This window comes from Leptidea sinapis, chromosome 20 (genome assembly GCF_905404315.1).
Source record: "Leptidea sinapis chromosome 20, ilLepSina1.1, whole genome shotgun sequence".
NCBI classification, from domain to species: Eukaryota; Metazoa; Arthropoda; class Insecta; order Lepidoptera; family Pieridae; genus Leptidea; species Leptidea sinapis.
The window spans coordinates 13,419,469-13,441,825 of NC_066284.1; the positions used below are offsets into that span (position 1 = coordinate 13,419,469).

Below are 22,357 nucleotides of genomic sequence, written 5' to 3' on the forward strand. Positions count from 1 at the left end.
ATGGGTTAATGTTTAAATATAGACAAAAATTTTTTTTACTTAAATTTTAATATTTGGTATATATTGAGGTTCCACCGATATGGTTTAGTAGAGGTGGAGTAGAAGAAAAACCTCATCACATCATGGAGTAGAGGAAATACGTCAAAGAATTGTATAAAATAGATAGAAAACCATGAATTCTGGGAATGTTTGCCATCATTGTAGCATATGTACCTACATCATAACATAAAATAAATTAAATAAAGTCCAAAGTAAAAGAAGTGAAACTAGCGATCTTGACATCAAACTATGATATTATTGTTGGAACAGAAACTTGGTTTGATGACGGAATTCACGATAGTGAGCTGTTTGGAGATAAATATGTTGTATACAGGAGAGATCGTAGTTCTTGTAGTTCATCCAAATGGAGGAGGTGTTATTATGGCTGTTCCCAAACATTTGATTTCAAGAAGAGTCAACCATTTCGAAAGCACCAGCGAAGATTTATGGGTCACAGTGAAATGTCATTTCGAAAATGATAAAGTCTACAAGGAAATACTGTTCTGTACACTTTACTTACCCCCTCCGGTTACGGCCACCACACTAGATTATATTCTAGACAATTGTAGTTACGTAATCCAGTCTTATTCTGGCAAAATCATCATCTTAGGTGACTTTAATCTGGGATTTATCGACTGGAAATCTTATAGTAGCAGCTCCTCTTATTTGCTACCAATTAATTATAACCGTAATTTAGGATACCGTTTAATCGATTTTATGTCCTTAAGCATCTTGGTTCAGTATAATGATGTAAGAAATCAGAACAATAGATTATTAGGTTTAATACTCTGTAACTTTGAAGGTATATCTATAGAACATTGTGGGAGCCCATTGAGCAAACTCGATCCTCATCATCCAGCATTAAATGTAGACATAGACACAAATTTATCATATTCGTATTGTACGAATATAAACAAAGAAATTTGTAATAATAATTTTAGAAAAGCAAACTATTCTCTAGTTGTTGCAGAGTTGAAAATAATTAATTGGATATCAGAGCTCTTACCTATTGAAGATGTCAATGTTGCCGTTGCTAAATTTTATAAATTGTTATACTCCGTCATCGAATAAATTTTAACGAAATTTAAAACTCGTAACCTTATATATCCATTGAGGTTCACACGTGGTTCGCAAAAAGTATAAGATATATAAAAATTCTAGGGATAAGATAGAAGCAAAATTATGTAGTAAGCGGGTCGATTCCATGATTTCATCTTGTTATTCCAATTATATAAATAATACTGAAAAAGCAATTTTTAAAAATCCTATAAAGTTTTGGTCTTTTGTCAAACAACAACGAGGTAGTATTTCAAATATGCCTGCAGAAATGTTTTTTCTCTAGGACCTAGGTTATAAATCGCGCGAATAGCCCTCTTCTGCAGCACAAAGATGGTATTAATTATCGGCCGCACTACCCCATAGTAATATACCATAGGACATAATACTATGAAAATAACTAAAGTATACTAGTCGCGCCGTATCTATGTCAGTTAACCGTCTAATTTTCTTAACCGCATATGCTGCAGAAGTTAGCCAATTCGCCAACCTTCAATATGGGGCAACCCCATTGCAATTTGGAATCAAGAGTAATACCAAGAAATACAGCAGATTCCACTGGTATTACCTCTCCGTTTAATAAAATATTCGCATCTACATCTTTGACATTTGGCGCGGTAAATTGAATATATTTGGTTTTATGACTATTTAACAATAAATTATTGGCGCTAAACCAGTACACAATAAATGTTTAATATATTTAATAAATGTTTATCCTCTGGTTACTTTCCTAGTATCTGGAAGATAGCTTATATAACGCCTATATTTAAAGCAGGAGCAAAAAATCAAGTCGCAAATTATCGTCCGATCTCTATACTGTCATCTATTCCAAAAAAAATTGAGAAACTGGTACTCCAAGTCGTATACACAAAGCTAAAACACACAATCATAGAACAGCAACACGGTTTCGTGGCTGGCAGATCTACTTTGTCAAATCTTCTTGTTTTTACTGACTATTTATTTAAAGGCCTTGATAATAAAAACCAAATTGAAACAGTTTACACAGATTTCCAAAAGGCATTTGACAAGGTGGACCACCTACTGTTATTAAAAAAATATCATACAACGGTATAAAAGGTAACCTCTTGCGTTGGTTTGCTGCTTACCTTAGTGCCCGAGTACAATAGTACTTAGTAGGTAGTTATTAATGGTTTCATCTCCCCTACAGTTAACGTAACGTCAGGCGTACCTCAAGGCTCTATACTCAGTCCATTGCTTTTCACACTTTTTATTAATGACATCTCTGATTGCTTTAATTCTTGTAAGTTTTTATTACATGCAGATGATTTAAAATTGTATTCCCACATTGTTGACTTCAATGATGTCCTGCTTATGCAGGAAGACTTGAATAGGTTAGATGTCTATTGCAAAAGTAACAACTATTTTTAAGTTACACTAAATGTAAGCATATCTCTTTTACGAAAAACAAAAACAAAATTGAAACGAGATTTACACTAGGCGATCAAGAACTTGAAACAATTACCTGTATTCGTGATCTTGGGGAATACCTTGATGCCAAGTTGACACTTAATGACCACATTGATCACATAGCGAATAATGCATATCGTATGTTAGGCTTTATTACAAGCGTCTCTAAGATATTTAAAGATAAAGATACATATATCTATCTTTATCGAACACTTGTGCTGTCGCAGCTTGAATATGTCACCCCAATATGGAATCCGCTGTATAAGGTATATGACCATCAGGTCGAGATGATACAAAAGAAATTCTTGCGTATCCTAAACTTTCGCTTGGGTGGACGTCGAAACCACTACAAGAATCTCTTAAAACAATTAAATATTCTTTCGTTAAGCCAGCGACGGAGTTTAATTGAATTAGTCACTCTGAGAAAAATATGTACAAGTGAAATCATATCCTCAGAATTGCTTCATTTAATAGATTTTCATATACGAGCCCGTGCTACACGCTCTAATAATTTATTTCATCTCTCAAACACCAGGACAAATACCCTCAAATGCGACCCTCCGACATACACACATCCAGACGGCGGTCTCACCTGCATGGCGAGGTGGTGCTGGTGCGGCCGCCAGCTCGGAGGAGCGCGGCGCCGGGCTGGTCTGCGACCCTCCGACATACACACATCCAGACGGCGGTCTCACCTGCATGGCGAGGTGGTGCTGGTGCGGCCGCCAGCTCGGAGGAGCGCGGCGCCGGGCTGGTCTGCGACCCTCCGACATACACACATCCAGACGGCGGTCTCACCTGCATGGCGAGGTGGTGCTGGTGCGGCCGCCAGCTCGGAGGAGCGCGGCGCCGGGCTGGTCTGCGACCCTCCGACATACACACATCCAGACGGCGGTCTCACCTGCATGGCGAGGTGGTGCTGGTGCGGCCGCCAGCTCGGAGGAGCGCGGCGCCGGGCTGGTCTGCGACCCTCCGACATACACACATCCAGACGGCGGTCTCACCTGCATGGCGAGGTGGTGCTGGTGCGGCCGCCAGCTCGGAGGAGCGCGGCGCCGGGCTGGTCTGCGACCCTCCGACATACACACATCCAGACGGCGGTCTCACCTGCATGGCGAGGTGGTGCTGGTGCGGCCGCCAGCTCGGAGGAGCGCGGCGCCGGGCTGGTCTGCGACCCTCCGACATACACACATCCAGACGGCGGTCTCACCTGCATGGCGAGGTGGTGCTGGTGCGGCCGCCAGCTCGGAGGAGCGCGGCGCCGGGCTGGTCTGCGACCCTCCGACATACACACATCCAGACGGCGGTCTCACCTGCATGGCGAGGTGGTGCTGGTGCGGCCGCCAGCTCGGAGGAGCGCGGCGCCGGGCTGGTCTGCGACCCTCCGACATACACACATCCAGACGGCGGTCTCACCTGCATGGCGAGGTGGTGCTGGTGCGGCCGCCAGCTCGGAGGAGCGCGGCGCCGGGCTGGTCTGCGACCCTCCGACATACACACATCCAGACGGCGGTCTCACCTGCATGGCGAGGTGGTGCTGGTGCGGCCGCCAGCTCGGAGGAGCGCGGCGCCGGGCTGGTCTGCGACCCTCCGACATACACACATCCAGACGGCGGTCTCACCTGCATGGCGAGGTGGTGCTGGTGCGGCCGCCAGCTCGGAGGAGCGCGGCGCCGGGCTGGTCTGCGACCCTCCGACATACACACATCCAGACGGCGGTCTCACCTGCATGGCGAGGTGGTGCTGGTGCGGCCGCCAGCTCGGAGGAGCGCGGCGCCGGGCTGGTCTGCGACCCTCCGACATACACACATCCAGACGGCGGTCTCACCTGCATGGCGAGGTGGTGCTGGTGCGGCCGCCAGCTCGGAGGAGCGCGGCGCCGGGCTGGTCTGCGACCCTCCGACATACACACATCCAGACGGCGGTCTCACCTGCATGGCGAGGTGGTGCTGGTGCGGCCGCCAGCTCGGAGGAGCGCGGCGCCGGGCTGGTCTGCGACCCTCCGACATACACACATCCAGACGGCGGTCTCACCTGCATGGCGAGGTGGTGCTGGTGCGGCCGCCAGCTCGGAGGAGCGCGGCGCCGGGCTGGTCTGCGACCCTCCGACATACACACATCCAGACGGCGGTCTCACCTGCATGGCGAGGTGGTGCTGGTGCGGCCGCCAGCTCGGAGGAGCGCGGCGCCGGGCTGGTCTGCGACCCTCCGACATACACACATCCAGACGGCGGTCTCACCTGCATGGCGAGGTGGTGCTGGTGCGGCCGCCAGCTCGGAGGAGCGCGGCGCCGGGCTGGTCTGCGACCCTCCGACATACACACATCCAGACGGCGGTCTCACCTGCATGGCGAGGTGGTGCTGGTGCGGCCGCCAGCTCGGAGGAGCGCGGCGCCGGGCTGGTCTGCGACCCTCCGACATACACACATCCAGACGGCGGTCTCACCTGCATGGCGAGGTGGTGCTGGTGCGGCCGCCAGCTCGGAGGAGCGCGGCGCCGGGCTGGTCTGCGACCCTCCGACATACACACATCCAGACGGCGGTCTCACCTGCATGGCGAGGTGGTGCTGGTGCGCCAGCGCGGCCGCCAGCTCGGCGTCCTCGGCGGAGACGTCGGAGCGCGGCGCCGGGCTGTGCTGCGCGCCCTCCGCCCCGCCGGCTCTGCGGACAGAGGCGTGGTTAGTACCGCACGTGACGTCACTGACATAACACAACACAACTTGTCTACCAAAATATTTGCACAATGGAAAAAGTTTTCAGAGACTTTCCTGAGGAATAAAGTCCTCATCTCTCTGCAATACTAACTCCCAGTGTCGGATTCGGCAAGCGCGGGGCCCGTAGCTAATGCTTCCAAAGAGCCCTTCATATATTTTGAAAGCAGTCGGTTACCCAGAGTCTGTTGTGGATTATATTAGTAGAATAAGTTGTAACGTTTCACGTTTTTGTGATATTAATATTTGTATTATCTAAATAAAGTTTCACTTTAAAATATGCTGAGGCTTAAATGAGTGGATTTATATATGCCCTTTGACGCGGGGCCCTTAGCAATTGCTAAACTTACTACGTGGTTCATCCGGCATTACTAACTCCATGCTGAAGTCACCGACAGTAACGGTTTGGTAAAACACAAGTTATATATTATTTAAAAAGAAATATCACAACCTTTGCGGAAAACACAGTCACAAAAGATACTCTAGTAGACATGACATCATTAGTGATTACAGCTTAGGCTGTAAAGGTAGAAACTAATTTTATCAATAACATGAATAGCTTAAAAAAATCAGTAGAGAATATGAATATAAATGAAATTGGCGCAGTTAACTATCACAATAATGTCACAAAATTTATTCTTTACAATAAATAAAAGTCCAGGAACTATACTTTTCTAAGCGCATACGAAACGAGTACTCTGTCCTATTCTTGCATCATATTGTAAACAGTACTTAAGCATGATGCATAAGCATTTAACTCAGCATGGTTTCTGTATCAAAAGGTCTATCGAAACCAATCTATTTGAGGACGTCGATAATTTGGCAAATGCGCTTGAAAAGCGTTAAAAAATATTGTTTGCGTGTATGGAATAGGTGGAGGGTTACTTAAGTGGCTTGGTTCTTACATAACAAAAAGAAGTCAAGGAGTTTATATCAATCAATGGCATCGAGTCACTACCATTACTGCTGAGTTCCCCAGGGTTCCCATCTTGGCCCAGTTTTGTTTGCGTTGTTTATTAATGACTTAGTCTGTTTTATCGAACACAGTACATATTCATTATACGCTGATGATATGAAACTGTCTAAAGAAATATTGGTCATAAAGCATTATTGCAAAGAGATATGACGCGTGTTCAGATGTGGTGTCATTTAAATAAAATGTTTGAACGCTTCTAAATGTTACCATACTGCATTTACCAAAAGTAAGAATCCTCTATCCACAACTTATGTCATTAAAGATGAACAATTGGTGAAAGTCACTGTGGTGAGAGACTTGAGGTTAACGCTAGATATGAAACTCACCTTTATACTATATTATCGTAATATAACCAGTAAGGCTTCTAGAATGTTAGAGTTCAAAATACGACCAACTAAATGTTTTAAGAAATCAAAACCTAAAATTGTATTATTTAATTCATTAATCCGCATTACACTTGAATTCGGTAGCGTTATCTGGAACCCCGCGGGCAGAATACCGCAGGGATCGCATTGAACGAATAAATCGCTCTTTTACCAAGCAAATATGTTTTATGATAGAAATATAACCAATAGAAGCAACTATAAAAACTTTTCGTTTGATTTCAAATCGTTATACCTTATGTACCTTTTAACATAATGAATATTATACAAAGTCAAAAGCACACTCTCGCTCACAAACAAGTAAAGCACACTGAAACAACACATCAATGACTGGACAGCGCAAATCAAATAGGAAATCCAATTACGATTGGTCGTGTCGTGAACGGGACCGGGTCACGAGTTTTAATTTTTCAATTATTTCGAACCCTAATAGAGCCAATGCCGATTTCCGCTTAATTCTGACACGATATCTATCATAGTACAACAGTTACAGCTAGAGGGCTCCTTCATATGTCTTTATAATTAATATACTAGGACTCACTGAGCACTAATTCAACATACAATTTAAACTTTACCCACCTATTTTGATATTAATGTAACTACCTAATTAGTATTTACTGAAACTTTGTTAATAGATAATTATTGTAACTTAAAATATTATGACTAAAATTATGTGCAGTATACACTAGGATATGCCGCTTAACATAATATGTATCATGTTAGTTTAAGTATTCAGTAACTGAATTTTTATTCTGAAAGAATAAATATTCTAAAATCAAATGATAGATAAATGGTTCTTGTCTGATTCTGCGCAGGCCACTTAATATTATCTAATATAATGTTAAGTAAGGCTAAGTTGTTATGTCATTTAAAAAATGGGCTGCGAGTTTTACCATTGATATTTTATGAACTGATGTAGCTTCATGACGTTTACCAAGTATTGTTGCAATATGTTATGTTATTGTCACTCCCCATGGTAAATAAATTTAATTATATTCCATTTGTGATATATTATGCCATAAAGGCCCAAAGAGATTTCTTAGAGATGGTTCACCTTACCTAATTAAGTTGTTATGGCTTTTAAATAGACCTTTGTTCAACAAAGTTATGAAGTTCAAATTGCACGATTTAGCTTCACTTTTCTAATCTCTTCTGTGCTTGAAGATTTGTAACGGCGGTACATTATTAATGACGTAATGTTTATCAATTACTAGCAGTATACTTGTACAATACGGGCCACCGGTTTGTTATGGAAGACACGATCATACATACACATACGAGTGACCTGATGGTGTGTGATACGTGACGGGTGAACATTGGCCTTCACCCGGGGGCTCTGTGGTGAGAGTCAACCGTTCTAACCTACTGCATAACGGAAGTTTCAACTGCCACCACACTTATTTCTGCTGCAAAATAATAGTGAATCTGTACTGTGTTCTGGTTCAGAATGACGAGCGCAGAGGAATGGGATCGGTGTCGTATATGATAATAACTCAGATCGTATGCTCGTTCTGTCACTCCTATAAAGACTTAACCGGTATGGTGGCTTTGGTCCAGTTCAGTGCAGCCCTGTTTTACTGAGACCAATGTGATCTATTGGTCCGAGAACTGGTACCAATTTTTGGATAGGTATTTGAGGCAAGCTGAAAACTTGGTCTATACCTCTCCTGATATACCCCAACTCGGAACTGCAGACCTGGCTGGTGAATAGGGGGGCTAAATAATCAAAAAAAATTAAGCCAGACAATTTAGTCGGGGTTTTTACATTCCCAGGCGCGTGCAAAAATATGCAAAAAATGTATTTGAGGCAACTTGAAATTTTTATAGGGCATTATTTATGACAAATCATAATGTTCCCAAAAAGACAGGTCATTTTAGTGGGACTTTCTACCTGCCAGGTGATTTAAAAAGTTATGTATAGGTGCGAGTGAGTAGCGCTATACGCAAGCCGTAGTGTGAGAGAGAGTTCAAAATTCATACGTCAATTCAATATTTTATTAACGTTCAAATTCATAAAGGCAAACATATTAAATAAAGCAATGATTCCAAAAATATAAAATACGTACGCGTACATTACGCGTTCATCGGTCGGTCGCATAACAAAACACATCTAAACTATAGTAGAGCGCATATAGACTGAATTCCAATAAGCTGAAAATCTTCGATTGAAACTAAGCAAAGCACAAATTATATCTATACCTCTTAGCGGTACCACGTTTATATTAATAAACAACACATAACGTTCCACGTACTACAAAGCTGTGGAATGAGGTTCCTTGTGCGGTGTTTCCAGGACGACCACATGGGTACCGGTGTTGCAAGTGAATGTGGGTGGCGGTGATCACTTAACACCAGGTGACAGATACGCTCGTTGTACTCCTTTTCCATAAAAAAAACGTAGCTGACAAAGCGATGTGACATACGACACACAAACAGTATGGCTTCAAAAGATTAATCACATTCGTCTCAAGGAGAGGTAGGCAGAGGTGACGGACCTCCTTATGCCACCTACTACGGTCCACAATCACAAGTTTAAAATAGTTGGTAAGAGTTATCCGGAGCCACAATAACTTAGAACACTGTATTCACCTCGCAGGATGTAATATCATCTGAATGAAGTAGTGGCACAAAGCTTTGTGCAAGCGAATGTTTTAGTGAAAAACTAAAACGGGCCGGCTCACTTTGTTATTCGAGCATTTATTTATAAACGAGAAAATTTCTATTCACGAATCATACAGTGGTGTACCAGCTCCTATTATTATTGACCATTCGTCTCTAGACATATATTTTACTGACCGGTGAGCTTATAGCATTTGCATATTTTAAAATTTCATATCAAAATTTAAAATGTTTTTTGTTAATTACGAAATTTGCAGAAATTCAATCATTACCACAAATATTTCATTTTTCCCTGTTCTTGTAATGAAGTAATGTCACATCAACATTGTCAGGCTCGTTCCGTTCTCAAAGATATGGGCGAGGGAGGAGATGGCTGCTCCGTGCAACAAGCTCGACAAAGACATGAACGCAACTTGGGGTGGCTGGATGATCCTGTTACCGGGAAGCCTGCTTCATGTTTTTTTTTTCTAATTAAAATTATTAACTTATTATATTTTTATAATCGCTAATATTTAGCTATATATTTTTACGGTGTGTTTGGATTGATGCATGTACAACTCCTGTCCTTACTTATTAATTTACATATACGTGTAAGGCGTATAAGATATAAAAGAGTGGCCAAGTGAATGGGCGTAGGAAGCATTCAGTGGAGGCAGTGGCCTGTTTTATGACTCTACAAACGAAAATGCTTGAGAGTTTCTGGAAAAACCTGAGCAATAGGCTTCTTAATGTTTTGGTTTTCGACTATTTGCTGTGAAACGTGTGAATGTGAAAGATGTTAATTTTTTGAGATTGAACGGCTGTTACTTCAAACACGCAAAACGGTATAAAGAAATTCGAAGCATGTATGGTTACTTATCAGGGACAATTGAATTTACCATGTAGAATTATAGACTGAGTTGCATCATATTAGCTGTTATAGTTAAGGCTAAAGTCAAATTAGACGTTAACAGACTGCGGATTGTGTGTGGCATCGTATTCCTTGGCATAGTTAAAGTTAAAAAGTGAAATCTATCTATATATATAAATCAATTGCTGTTGGTTAGTCTCGCTAAAACTCGAGAACGGCTGGACCGATTTGGCTAATTTTGGTCTTGAATTATTTGTGGAGGTCCAGGGAAGGTTTAAAAGGTGAATAAATAGGAAAATGCTGCTAAATTAAATAAAAACAACAAATTTGTTTTTCCTTTGATGTGTCCATACATAATTTCTATGAGAGAATTTAGTAACGCACGGTTTGACAGTTCTGCTGTGAAACAATTTCATTACGACAGCAGGGTGCATATTTTACGAAGTAATTTTTGTTGTTATGATATATTATGGATAAATTCATATAAAAACATTATTTTATTTATTATATACAGAACAACGTCTGTCGGTTCAGCTATTATGTAATATTTATTTGAAACTTTTGACATTACACTTTGAATGGTTACGATTAACAGTTAATGTTATGACGTCATCTAAAAATTATCAAATGGCGCAACACATTTTTTGCTTAGCCGGTACTTTAACATATTTGTTATTGCTAAAGTTATTTGATGGATGAATGAATGAATGATTTATTTATTCAATAAAATGCAGGTGCAATAGATCGAATACAATTTCTGATGAGCCTTATACATTTTACCAGTGTAACTGGTGTTTGAATATTACATTAAATTAAATAAAGAAACAGAAACAAGATAGGATTAAAATGTTAAGCCATTAGATAAAATTTATACAAACAAAGCATAAAAATAAAATAAAAGTTATGATTAATATGTCTATATAATAAAAATCCAAATCCAATTATTATTGTCAATAACATTAAAATATCCTTAACCTTTAGGTAGTTCTTAATTTAAGATAAGATTATCATCATAGAATTCTGAATTATAATAGCATACATACTATTGATGCATACCAGCCTATAATATTAGATACTTCTGCTACTACCAGTGGGAGGTTCTTTTGCACAGGATGCCGGCTAGATTATGGGTACCACAACGGCGCCTATTTCTGCCGTGAAGCAGTAATGTGTAAGCATTACTGTGTTTCGGTCTGAAGGGCGCCGTAGCTAGTGAAATTACTGGGCAAATAAGACTGAACATCTTATGTCGCAATTGTAGTGCCGCTCAGAATTTTTGAGTTTTTCAAGAATCCTGGGCGGCACTGCATTGTAATAGGCAAGGCGTATCAATTAGCATCAGCTGAACGTCCTGCTCGTCTCTTCCCTTATTATCATAAAAAAATAACTAATAAAGACGAGCTGACAGCTCGATAATACGTGACACATTATTTTGGTCAATGTTTGCGTTAGTTAGTGGTTTAATATTAATAATAATAAGATGTGTGGAACGGGTGAAATACTTAAGCCAATGTATTTCATTTCATTCTAGATGAATTAGCTGGCCGAAGCTAATTCAATTATTATTTTTATCAGTCACTACATCGCCAATCAAATTCTAATATTTAATTAATTGAGTACTGAATGCATTCTTAATATAAGTCTGAAATGTACAATCCGCACTTCAAAAACATTAGACAATCAGAATTTAATGAAACAATATTAAAAAAATTATTGATGCTCATAAATCTGATTCGCTTCTTCTCCCGCTCGATTTAGAGTTACCCTAGAACCGCCCTCTCTCGAACACTTAGTATTTTCTAGGAAAATGTTTACCAAGCAATATTACATTCAGATTTTAACAGTCTTCAGACCCAGACGACAGTTAGCAGAAAAATATTAAATAATTTTATCACCGTTTTCACTTTGATTTGAACAAATTCTAGTGCCATACAGTACGTACAGTTATATATATATAAAAGAGATTTTCACAGAAATGTAGGTTCTTTATAGGAGGCAAGTGCAAGAAAAAAGGATGCTATGAAAATCCCCCACCCCAAATGAGGTGAAAGGGGGGTCGAAGGTTGCATGAAAGTCCTATGTTTTTGAAGTTACAGACGTGAAAATCGACATTTAGGTTATTAGCTTTAAATACAAAAAATCTGTGTTAGTCATTTTGTGAAATCCCCTTTTAAGGGTGGTAAAATAGGGGGGTTAATAGTTATTTCAACTTGAAATTTTAAATGTAAGTTCTTTATAGAGGGCAAGTGCAAGAAAAAAGGATGCTATGAAAATGTTGTATAAAAGTAGTATGTTTTTGAAGTTAGAGACGTAGAAATCGTAATTTAGGTTACTCGCTATAAATAATGAAAATCTGTACCTATACGTTATTTTGGAAAATCTCCCCTTGAATGAATGAATTGATGAAGCCTTTATTGCAAGCAAACTAAAAAGGTACATTTTTAACTTATGCTACAACTTAATATACTAAATGATTATAATTATATTTCACCTAATATATGTTATATCTTATGTTACTCATTCCTCGCTTGTCCGCCGACATAGGCCTCCTTCAGATCTTTCCACGTTTTCCAAATATCCCCTTAAGGGTAACCACCCTTATTTAACCAAATAGGAGATGAAATTTTGTATGGGAAGGTTTTAATTATTGTTTAATTGAAGTTTGGTAGATCTTTTTAGGGAGACGGTATCAGCTAAGAAAATAATTTACGAAGACCCTCCCTAAGGGGGTGAAATTGGGTTTGAAATGTTGGATGAAAGTCTTTCGGCCATAGTGGTATTTTTTGTATAGGTACCTATATATTTAAAATACCCTTGACACCTACGATGATAAAATCATAATTAAATTAAAAGTAAATATGGGTGTCTATCTTCAACATGATTCAAAGGCTGAGAGGAGTTCTCCAATTTGTTGCTAAACATTGGTGATGGAAACATTTTGGAGGAGGGATGTAAAATAAACATTTCCTGGAATCTTGGTCATGTTGTGAGAGATCTGACTAGCTTAACGGACAGAATCTACCCCAATCGGGAGTTAATTGCGCTGCATGGCTGAGAGAAGAATCTATTCTTTCTCCAAGAAACGACTCAGCCAGCAGTATTAATATTTTTTTAGTTAGTTCAAATAAAATATGAATCTTAAGACTGTATTGGAGGTCGATGATGCTGTGCATTATCCTGTAGTTTCTTCACACTCTTGAGCCACCAGGAATAATTCAAAAACTTTGCAATGCAATTGCAAATTGCAAACTAGACTTCAGGTCAAGACCTTGCATAAACATGTGATCGAAGCCACCATTTTTACTGGTCTTTATCCTTATCCGGATTCCGTTGATACCATCGGATTACCAATTTGAATTGAAACGACAGTTTCCGGTTAAACTATGCTACACAATGACAATAAAGCACAGGGCCAAAATTTTATACTAGCCGGTATAGATCTTAGAAATGATTGTTTCTTGCATGACCAGTTGTATGTGGCGTGCTCCAGAGTCAGTTCACCAGATTTTTCTTCAACCCGAAAGAAGAACTAGAAATGTTGTTTACAGGGAAGTTTTAAAAAATTAGGGTTGTCAATTCTTTTTTTCCATACAATCGGATTACCAATTGCAATTATAACATAGCATAACAATTTCTGGTTAAGAAATCATGCTAATCGATTATTATATTTATTATTATTGTAATAATAAAGCCAGAATCAAACTTTGAAAACAGCCGGTGTACATCTCAGAAATTGTTTCTTTCACGACCAGTTGTACCTACGTTGAGGCTTATAACAATATCTTAATTTAAATTTTGTTTACGGGGAAGTTGGTAAAAAATAGAATTTATTCCTATTATTATTTAAAAAAAAAATGTAAATTGCGACCTGTTATTTAAGAATGAAGTGTGGTGTTACTAGCGGTAGGACTTTTGTCGATAAGTTTGATTGCCCTTCCAGCAGCAAAATAATCTCATAGGAAATCAGAAATTATGCGCGGACGAAGTCGCGGGCAACTGCTAGTTTGTGATAAAGTGCTAAAACGACAGCAACTTGTGATGTTGTGTGTACAACCGGCTCGAGACGACATACTCATTATAAGTACATATTAAGAAAAACAACTTTTCTTCACCCTGAGATACGTTCTGCGTCCTACTTTCGCAACTATGTTTATTATAAGTGTCGGAACAAACACCTGATATTAAGCGAGATTATCTGCTGTTAAAAGTTACTAAATAATCTGAGTTGGTCACAATCCTAACGTTAATTTATTGTAAATCATTTTTATTGAGCGTCAAAAACCAACCACTTGCAACCCCTCTTGTTTTTCATAAAATTACGTCACAATATTTATTTATTAAGTAGCCTGACCGCGGTCGCTTAACCCCCAGGGCGAGAAGAAGTTATTTATTTATTTTATTTTTAAGATTATATTATTAATAAGAGCAATTATCCTAACATTCAGTAAAGAAAAATACAGTAACAAAGAAGTAAAATACAACAATAATTCTATTATACTAGCTAAATCTATACAAGGAAATACTTAATAAAAATTAAATAGGATTTCTTACTCTAAATTAATAAAGAACATAAATTAAGGACATGAAGATAAAATAATATTAACAGTCAGAACATTGGGTCAGAGTTATAGTTAATTCAGACTTACATTATAATTAACTAAACCAATATTTTGAAGGTAATGATTTAATAGTGTTATGCTTAGAGTTAAATATAATATCAAACGTGTTCAAGTCAGAAAAGTCAATTAAATTTTTATAGATATTTGCAGATCGTATAAAGAATTAGTTATTTATATAATTAGATGAGTTATGACTAATTTGTAGGGTAATTGGTTGTCTACTTATCATTACAGAAACTCTGAGGTTTAAGAGTGAAAGGAGATCAGGGGAATCAATTGTACATTGAGCAATTTTAACTAGAGTAGTTATATCAGCAATCCTCCTTCTTCCTTGGAGAGGAAGTATGTGATGTTTTTTGCACCTTAATGAGTAGTCATTTTCAAAGGATTTACACTTATATTGTAGAAATTTAAAAAATTTGCGCTGAATAGTTTCTATTCTATTTATATAATTATTATATTGTGGGTTCCAAACTTGAGAGCAATTATACTGGAGGTTACTACGCACGTAGGAGGATGTATAAAATTTTAACAGTCTTTATGTTTGAAAATTGCGAGCTAGATCTTTTTATGAATCCTAAAGCTTTATTAGCTTTTTTAATTATGTGATCAATATGTTTTTCGTATGTTAATTTGGAGTCGTGTATGATGCCCAGATCTCGTATTTCATTAACATGGTTTAGTTCGTGGTTTTTAAGTTTATAATTAAATTTATCGGTTTCTCCTTTCGACTAAAAATCATATAGAAACATTTCGATACATTTAAATCGAGCTTTTTTAGTGTGCAGTAATGTTCAAATTTGCTTAAGACTTGTTGTAATAGGTGGCAGTTATCAGGGCTGTGTGCATACATCAAAAGCCATTCGGCATTGTGCCCGTTGAAATCACCCAAGACTACGATTGCAGCGGAGGGGATCTGTGCAAGCACTTCGTCAATTGCCGCTTGAACGCAGCCCATGAGATGATCGGTTTCTGGGTTACCACTATGGGACCTGTAGACACACGCATAGATGCGGACGCGGTCCTCTAAATCTACGCGGAGCCAAGGAGTAGACAGGTCCCTACCCTCAAAATTGCCGAGACGGCGCGGCGACAGCAGATATCCTCCCTAACGTACACACATTCTAGACCAGGGTCGATAATTTTTGAAACCAAAAAAAATTACAGTAGGATGAAACCCATTAGGACGAGAATATAACAAAAATTAAGGGAAAAATAAATTACGGGCGATCTGAGGTCCTAAGTTTCAATCGAAAATTCTGACGTCAAAATATCAGCTTTTTTCAAAAAGTTTGGGGGCTTTTTGTTCGTTGAAATATGTACTTTCTGGTGGTGTAAAAAAAATATAAATTACAATTGTAAATGTTCGGAAAATTTAAGTCCAACAAAAGGCATTTCATAAAGAATTCATATCTGTTGTTTCGTAGCAGAAAAAATATGGATTACGATTAATCAAATCTATTTATAAATGTAAAAAGGATAATGATTCAGTGTTAAATTAACCTTTTTTTTTTCAATTTTATTGATTTTCTAATCCATATTTTTGCTGCTACTTAATAACAGGTGTGAATTCTTTATGAAATGCCTTTTGTTGGACTTAAATTTTCCGAACATGTACAATTGTAATTTATATTTTTTTACACCATCAGAAAGTAGATATTTCAAGGAACAAAAACCTCCCAAACTTTTTGAAAAAAGCTGATATTTTGACGTCAGAATTTTCGATTGAAAATTAAGGTGCTTTTTTGATATACAATTCAGTGAACCGGGTGAGCGGGCGCGGGGAACTGAATGCTCATTGGTTGAGTAACGACCACACAACATTTTATCATAAACAATCGCTACTATTGGTTTATATAAGCTCTATTTTCCTAATGTGCCCGTCCTTTATTATTCGTCTATGGGTTCTATAATATGGCTTGTGATAAAAACATGGTTTGTGTTGTGTATTCAGATGGGCAACTAGATTAAGGTACTAAGGTTAGTAAATCATTTAAAAAATCATGAGTAGGCAGTCATATTCAAAATACATTTGTTTAGCCAAATCCTGTAGTACGGACCAGAGAACCATACGTTATTAATACAATATATCACAGATACTTGAAACAAACATATTTATCAAACATACCGGTCACTACAAACAAAGGGCCAAGAGCTAGCACCTATATTATTAAATCTGGTGTAAATCCATATTTTTGCTACTACTAAATAACAGGTGTGAATTCTTTATGAAATGCCTTTTGATGGCCATAAATTTTCCGAACATTTACAATTGTAATTCATATTTTTTTACACCATTGGAAAGTAAAGATTTCAACGAATAGAAAGCACACAAACTTTTTGAAAAATGCTGATATTTTGACGGGTGAATTTTTGATTGAAAATAAGGGCTCTTTTCCGATATTTGAGTCAAAATAAGGTGAAAAAATAAATATTTCAATTCAAATAAATTACAGTGTATTTGGGACATAAAAATGTAACTTTGTACAATATTTCGTGAAAGATTTTTTTTTGTAAAAGATAAAAATAAAAAACCAAAACCTTGGTTTTTTGAATTTTTCACGTAAACTTTGAGGTTATGTGAAAAAAGTGTAAATACAAAAGTTGTAGATCTTTTTATTACATACAACTTTGCCACTTAACTTTTTGCCATAGGACTTGTAGTTTTGCCGGAAATCGAGATAAACCATTTTTTACCCTAAAACACCCCCCCTATTCCACTTCCCGACCTCAGATCGCCCGTAATTTATTTTTCCCTTAATTTTTCATCTTTATTCTCGTCCTTTTCCAATGGGTTTCAGTCTATTATTATTTTGTTTCACTTTTTATCATTTTCAAAGGCTTCTAGTCTATACCCCGGCATGAGGCAAAAAATTATGCTCAATTTTGTACCCGGGGTACGTTAAATATGACGTATCGCTAGGTCAAGATATCTGTGTCTCCGTAAGGAATCACTGGGCCGTCTCAAGGTCACCACCGTGGTGGACGGCGTTTAAATTGGAGTGAACTCCCCTGATATTGCAAAAGTCCACGTTGAGCGTGGAGCGGGGTGCCGTGGTGTTACTGCCTCGTTTGTCCTCGGTCATGCGCGTTCTTTGCTTCTCTTGGTATTGACACGGGAGTGGGTCAGGGATTGGAAATAATACTCCGCTTATAGGAACGAGTCTTTATTTGCGTTCACTTTTTCTGAACTTGCACTTCGCCGGTCTGCCGCTGTTCCTCTTGTGGGCGGCGGTACCTTCAACGCGTCACACCGCACCGAACACTAAGTCTCTTCTATCTTCTTCCTCTTGGAACACTTCCACTTTTCACTCCTTCTTCTTTTCTTCTTCTTCTTCTTTACACTTTCGAGTCAGAACTAGAACTGCCGTAGGCCACGCTTAGTACGGCTTATATACCCCCGGATCCGTTCTATTTTCAAAATGATTCTCCCATTCCATCTTTAAATTTAAATTGTACTAGAAAATTCTTTTAACTATTTTTATCCTGCGTACACATTTTTCATCCTTTTTTTTCTGTTCGATTTGATCCTGAACTAACTAGAAATTTCCTTTAACTTCGCAAAACCCAAAAAAATCCATACACTGATAGGTGTATCGAACCCGGGTCTACAGCGTCTAAAGTAAACACTTTTCCGCTGAGCTACGAGTAATGCTGACGCAGCTGTTGAAATTTACAATGTCTTGAAGTTTGACAACTCTCGTCATATACTTCGAAGGGTTGCTACGCAACAGTATTTTTCCATTATTTGGTCTAGAGTATGTATATGATCGATTGTTGAAAAGCTCTTACGAAAGCCTGCTTATTCTTTTGATTGGTTTGCTTCTATTGTTGACACTTATTCTTTTGTTGATTATGTAGGAAAATAATTTGTACATACATGAGAGTATTTCAGCAGTTTTTAATATAAGGTTAAATAAGCTAGTGCTAATGGAGGAGTCAGTAGCGGTCAAGCAGCCTTTATAGCTTCATTTGTAATGCCGTCTGGTCCTGGGCTTTTATCTAGCTTTAGCCTTTTTATTTCTTGTGTAACTTCTTTTTCAGTTTTTGGTGTTATGTTTCCGCTTTTGTTTGTAGAGTTAATATCATTTACGATGCTATGGCTGGTACACTCTTTTCATTGTGCTTTATATAGTGTTTATGGAAATGTGTCGCTACATCTATGATTTCTTTTCGGTTACTTACGGTTTTGTCCTTACAGTTTAAGCTATCTATCCAATATTTATTTGTTCTTAGTTCTTTAAGGGCCTTTTTTGAGCTTCCTACTTTTTCTTGATGTTTTTCGATAGTCTTCGATCTGCAGATCTGCTTATGTAGTCGTGTTTAATGTCTAATAATAGATTAAAATAAGGTATAAAATATAATTAATAATAATTATAGAAAATGTTTGTTTGCGGGTCATTTCGTCTGTCGTATTCTAGTTAATAATAAAGGTATGGTATCCAAGTTATAACAAGTAAGAACCAATACAGAATGAGCTTTCTTGTGCTATGTTTCTACGACTACACGACATGGGTTCCTTAAAAAACAAGCGCTTCTGTGATTCCTCTAGTATTTAAGCATATAATTCAACCCAACAAAATATTCCATTCTTTAATCAATATAATATTTAGGGTTAAAAACCATGAAATCTAGAACACAATACCATTGATTGGTCAGATTGGACAGACCAGCCGAAATATTAATTATGATTCGTACAGAAAGACAAAACACAGTGTAAGGTTCGCAAATGTAAGGCTCGTAAAACGAGAATTGCATTTCCAGCTTTAGCTGTCTTAATATCCCAGATGTACATAAACCTGATTTGACCTTATCCATATCCATCACTGGATACAAAAACCAAATCTGTCTAGAGTAGGTATATTTCCGTTAAATCGCGGTCTGGCGCTAATACTTTGGAAAGTGGATAATTTATTATGTAAATTGGGTAAACTTCTATTACTAATACTAAATGAGACGTTATGCCTAGAAACGACATTCGCTTTCTCGAGTACGCCGGAGGTGAGCTTGTAGCCTGTCGTCAGATTTCGTGCATGTTTAATGAAAATATAATGTTCTCTAAAGAGGAATGACATTGTTATGAGTTGGCGGTCTCTGGTGTTCATGTATAATATATTAGTCCAGTCATTTAAGCTTAAATTAGGTAAGAATCTCGGAATTCGAGATACCCAGCTGTAAGTCTGTAAATACTTGTATATTGACACCCTGAAAGTTGTCTCGAAACTTACATATGGTAGGGTGTACGCAACTATTAAATTTCAAGGTCAAAGGTCACAAAAATCGTTTTTTTTTTTGCGTTTTTTTTGTAAATATCTCATTTCCTATGTGGTTTTTGCTATTTGTATTTATTGTAGAATACAAAATTCTCTACTTTTTTTTTTAATTTTTAAAATTTTGTTTAAAAAAAATTTTATACGGTGAACCGTTTTCGAGTTAGAGAGCGGAGAGCGCGCGGTCACAGCATCATTTCAGGTCAACCGGTGCCTCAGGTCGAAAACGCGCCATGATGAACTATCGATAATACAATGATTATAAATATTTGTAAATTTTTATTAACTATTATATTATATATTATATTTTATCATTTTTTTCCTAACCTATCCACTTTTTATTCAGTATTAATTTATTTAACAACACTTACTTGCCTTGCGGTGGGATCTTAAGTATAGCTTAAGGCTTATGAGTAAGTGTGTTGAAAATATATTATAAAGGGATTTCTACCGTTTTATATAAAGAACCCTGACATCAACTTGATACCCCACCACGCATGATAGTTTAAGGCACAGTTTAGTTATGGAAGAAAGGTTGAAAACCGTAGGTTGTGCTGTGGAGAAACGACTCATAATATCCTTCTCATTCTCGTTTGATCTTTAAATATGTAGTTATTGATGTAATTTTACTGATAACGTAACGTACATTCGAAATCGTTTTTAATCTTTTTCATGTCTGTAATAGTTACGGAACAATCGCCGGGTCACACTCAACGATGACACCCTGTAGGTACATACAGCTATTTGTTCCTTCAAACGTAACAAGCTTTATAAGTGAACAGTAATCAATAACCACAGCACCGTTTATCAAACATTCAAATATGTTGTCGAGAAAAATAATTGTTGTGACACTGTTGTATTATAAATATTTCTAACAAATTGTTGAATGATAACTGCAAGAAGTTATTACAGAAACACAGTAAAGCTATTTTTTCTCTGGCGTATCGATTGCTCGCAGAAACATGGCGTGTGTACATACGAGCTAAACTTAATCAACGAGTGGCCGGGTGGCCGGCGGCCGCACAATGAACAATGCAAGAAATAATTGCACAGACCAACTGTAGGCAATTGCAGGTATAGCTAGTTATCGTGGTGTTAACTCTTACAATTGTATACTTATCACGATATCTCCGGAAGCTGCGCCGTCGAACAAGGATTCGCCCTGAGCTTGTGCCCTGTGTGAGCATTAAAGGAATAGGGAAGTCCAAGTCTCACGGGTATCGTAATAGGCGACTGAGGGCATTTACCAGTAAGAGACTTCTTCGCACAGGATGCCGGCTAGATTATGGGAAGGTACCTATTACAACGGCGCCTTTTTCAGCCGTGAAGTATAAATGTGTAAGCATTATTGTGTTCGCTCTGAAGGACGCGGTAGTTAGTGAAATTACTGGGCAAATGAGACCTAACATCTTATCTCTCAAGATGACGAGCGCTATTTCATTTATTATTTTTTCCATAGTTTTAGATTTCAAATAAATTAGTTTTGTTTTTTATTATGGATAGAACAATGCCCGTCGGGTCCGTTAGTAGTATATAATAAAGTGGCTTGACCCTCCATTTTGAAGAACAATAAACGCAGAATATTTCATGTAGGTATACAGAGTTGTAGTACCAGAGGTCGCTCATTACTCGTAACTCACAGATTATTAAAATGTTTTAGATATTATTGGAAGCGTGCGAGAGAGAAGAACATCTCTACCGGATGTGTAGCGAGATACAAAAGGAAAGCTAATCTATGTTAGGTACTTTAACCAACTATGATTGTCGTAAGCAGTTGGCATTAGCTTCTTAATATGTTCAATATTAAGCCACTATATAACGTACACATTGATAAATAGCAATTGGTCACGATTATCGAACTGTGAGGTGGTCTGTCTCTACGCTAGTATATTTTAAGTGTATGTCGTAAACAACACGAATTTAGTTTTCAAATATTCAACAATATATAATAGATTATCATATAACAGCCCGTACACGCTCTCAAAATAAAATTCTATTTGATATCTCAAACACTAGTACAACTACTGGTAGGTATACGTATTTCTCGTTCCTCTAAAATTTACAATTAATTCAGTATAAAACAAATCTTAGCAATAACAGAGTAAGTTAGAAATCACTAAATTTCTTCTAAACTGTAACGTATAATAATTGTATTAAGTATGTCACATTTATTTAATATTTTGTATAATTTTAAGTTGTTCAATTTGTTAACTGTCTAAGGAGGCATCCTCATCTCCTTATTTCTATTTCACTGTCTAAGTTATGTTAGATGTATCTGTTTTAGTTTTCAAATCAATAATCTCCAAAGTTGAACACTTCATCCGCCAACATAGTATTATGTCGTTTAACAATAACGTTCGACATGGCCGACGACTGCGGTTCCTAACACTCGCTGTTTTAGAACAG

The 22,357-nt window shown here is 38.1% G+C and overlaps 1 protein-coding gene across 25 annotated transcripts in view; it reads right to left on the reverse strand.

The window, feature by feature from the left end:
- Positions 1-22,357, reverse strand: part of LOC126970079 (catenin delta-2) — a 122,470-nt gene that overhangs the window by 43,472 nt on the left and 56,641 nt on the right. For 6 of the 25 annotated variants that reach the window (XR_007730530.1, XR_007730531.1, XR_007730532.1 and 3 more), the window contains exon 3: positions 5,073-5,184. Coding sequence is in view for 22 of the 25 variants with exons in the window: in XM_050815768.1 (XP_050671725.1) it covers positions 5,073-5,184 (112 nt within the window). In the remaining 3 variants the exon portion in view is untranslated. Of the gene's footprint in view, positions 1-3,115; positions 3,135-3,218; positions 3,238-3,321; positions 3,341-3,424; positions 3,444-3,527; positions 3,547-3,630; positions 3,650-3,733; positions 3,753-3,836; positions 3,856-3,939; positions 3,959-4,042; positions 4,062-4,145; positions 4,165-4,248; positions 4,268-4,351; positions 4,371-4,454; positions 4,474-4,557; positions 4,577-4,660; positions 4,680-4,763; positions 4,783-4,866; positions 4,886-4,969; positions 4,989-5,072; positions 5,185-22,357 lie in introns of those variants that run through there. The other 19 variants (XM_050815789.1, XM_050815788.1, XM_050815787.1 and 16 more) reach the window with 19 other exon arrangements.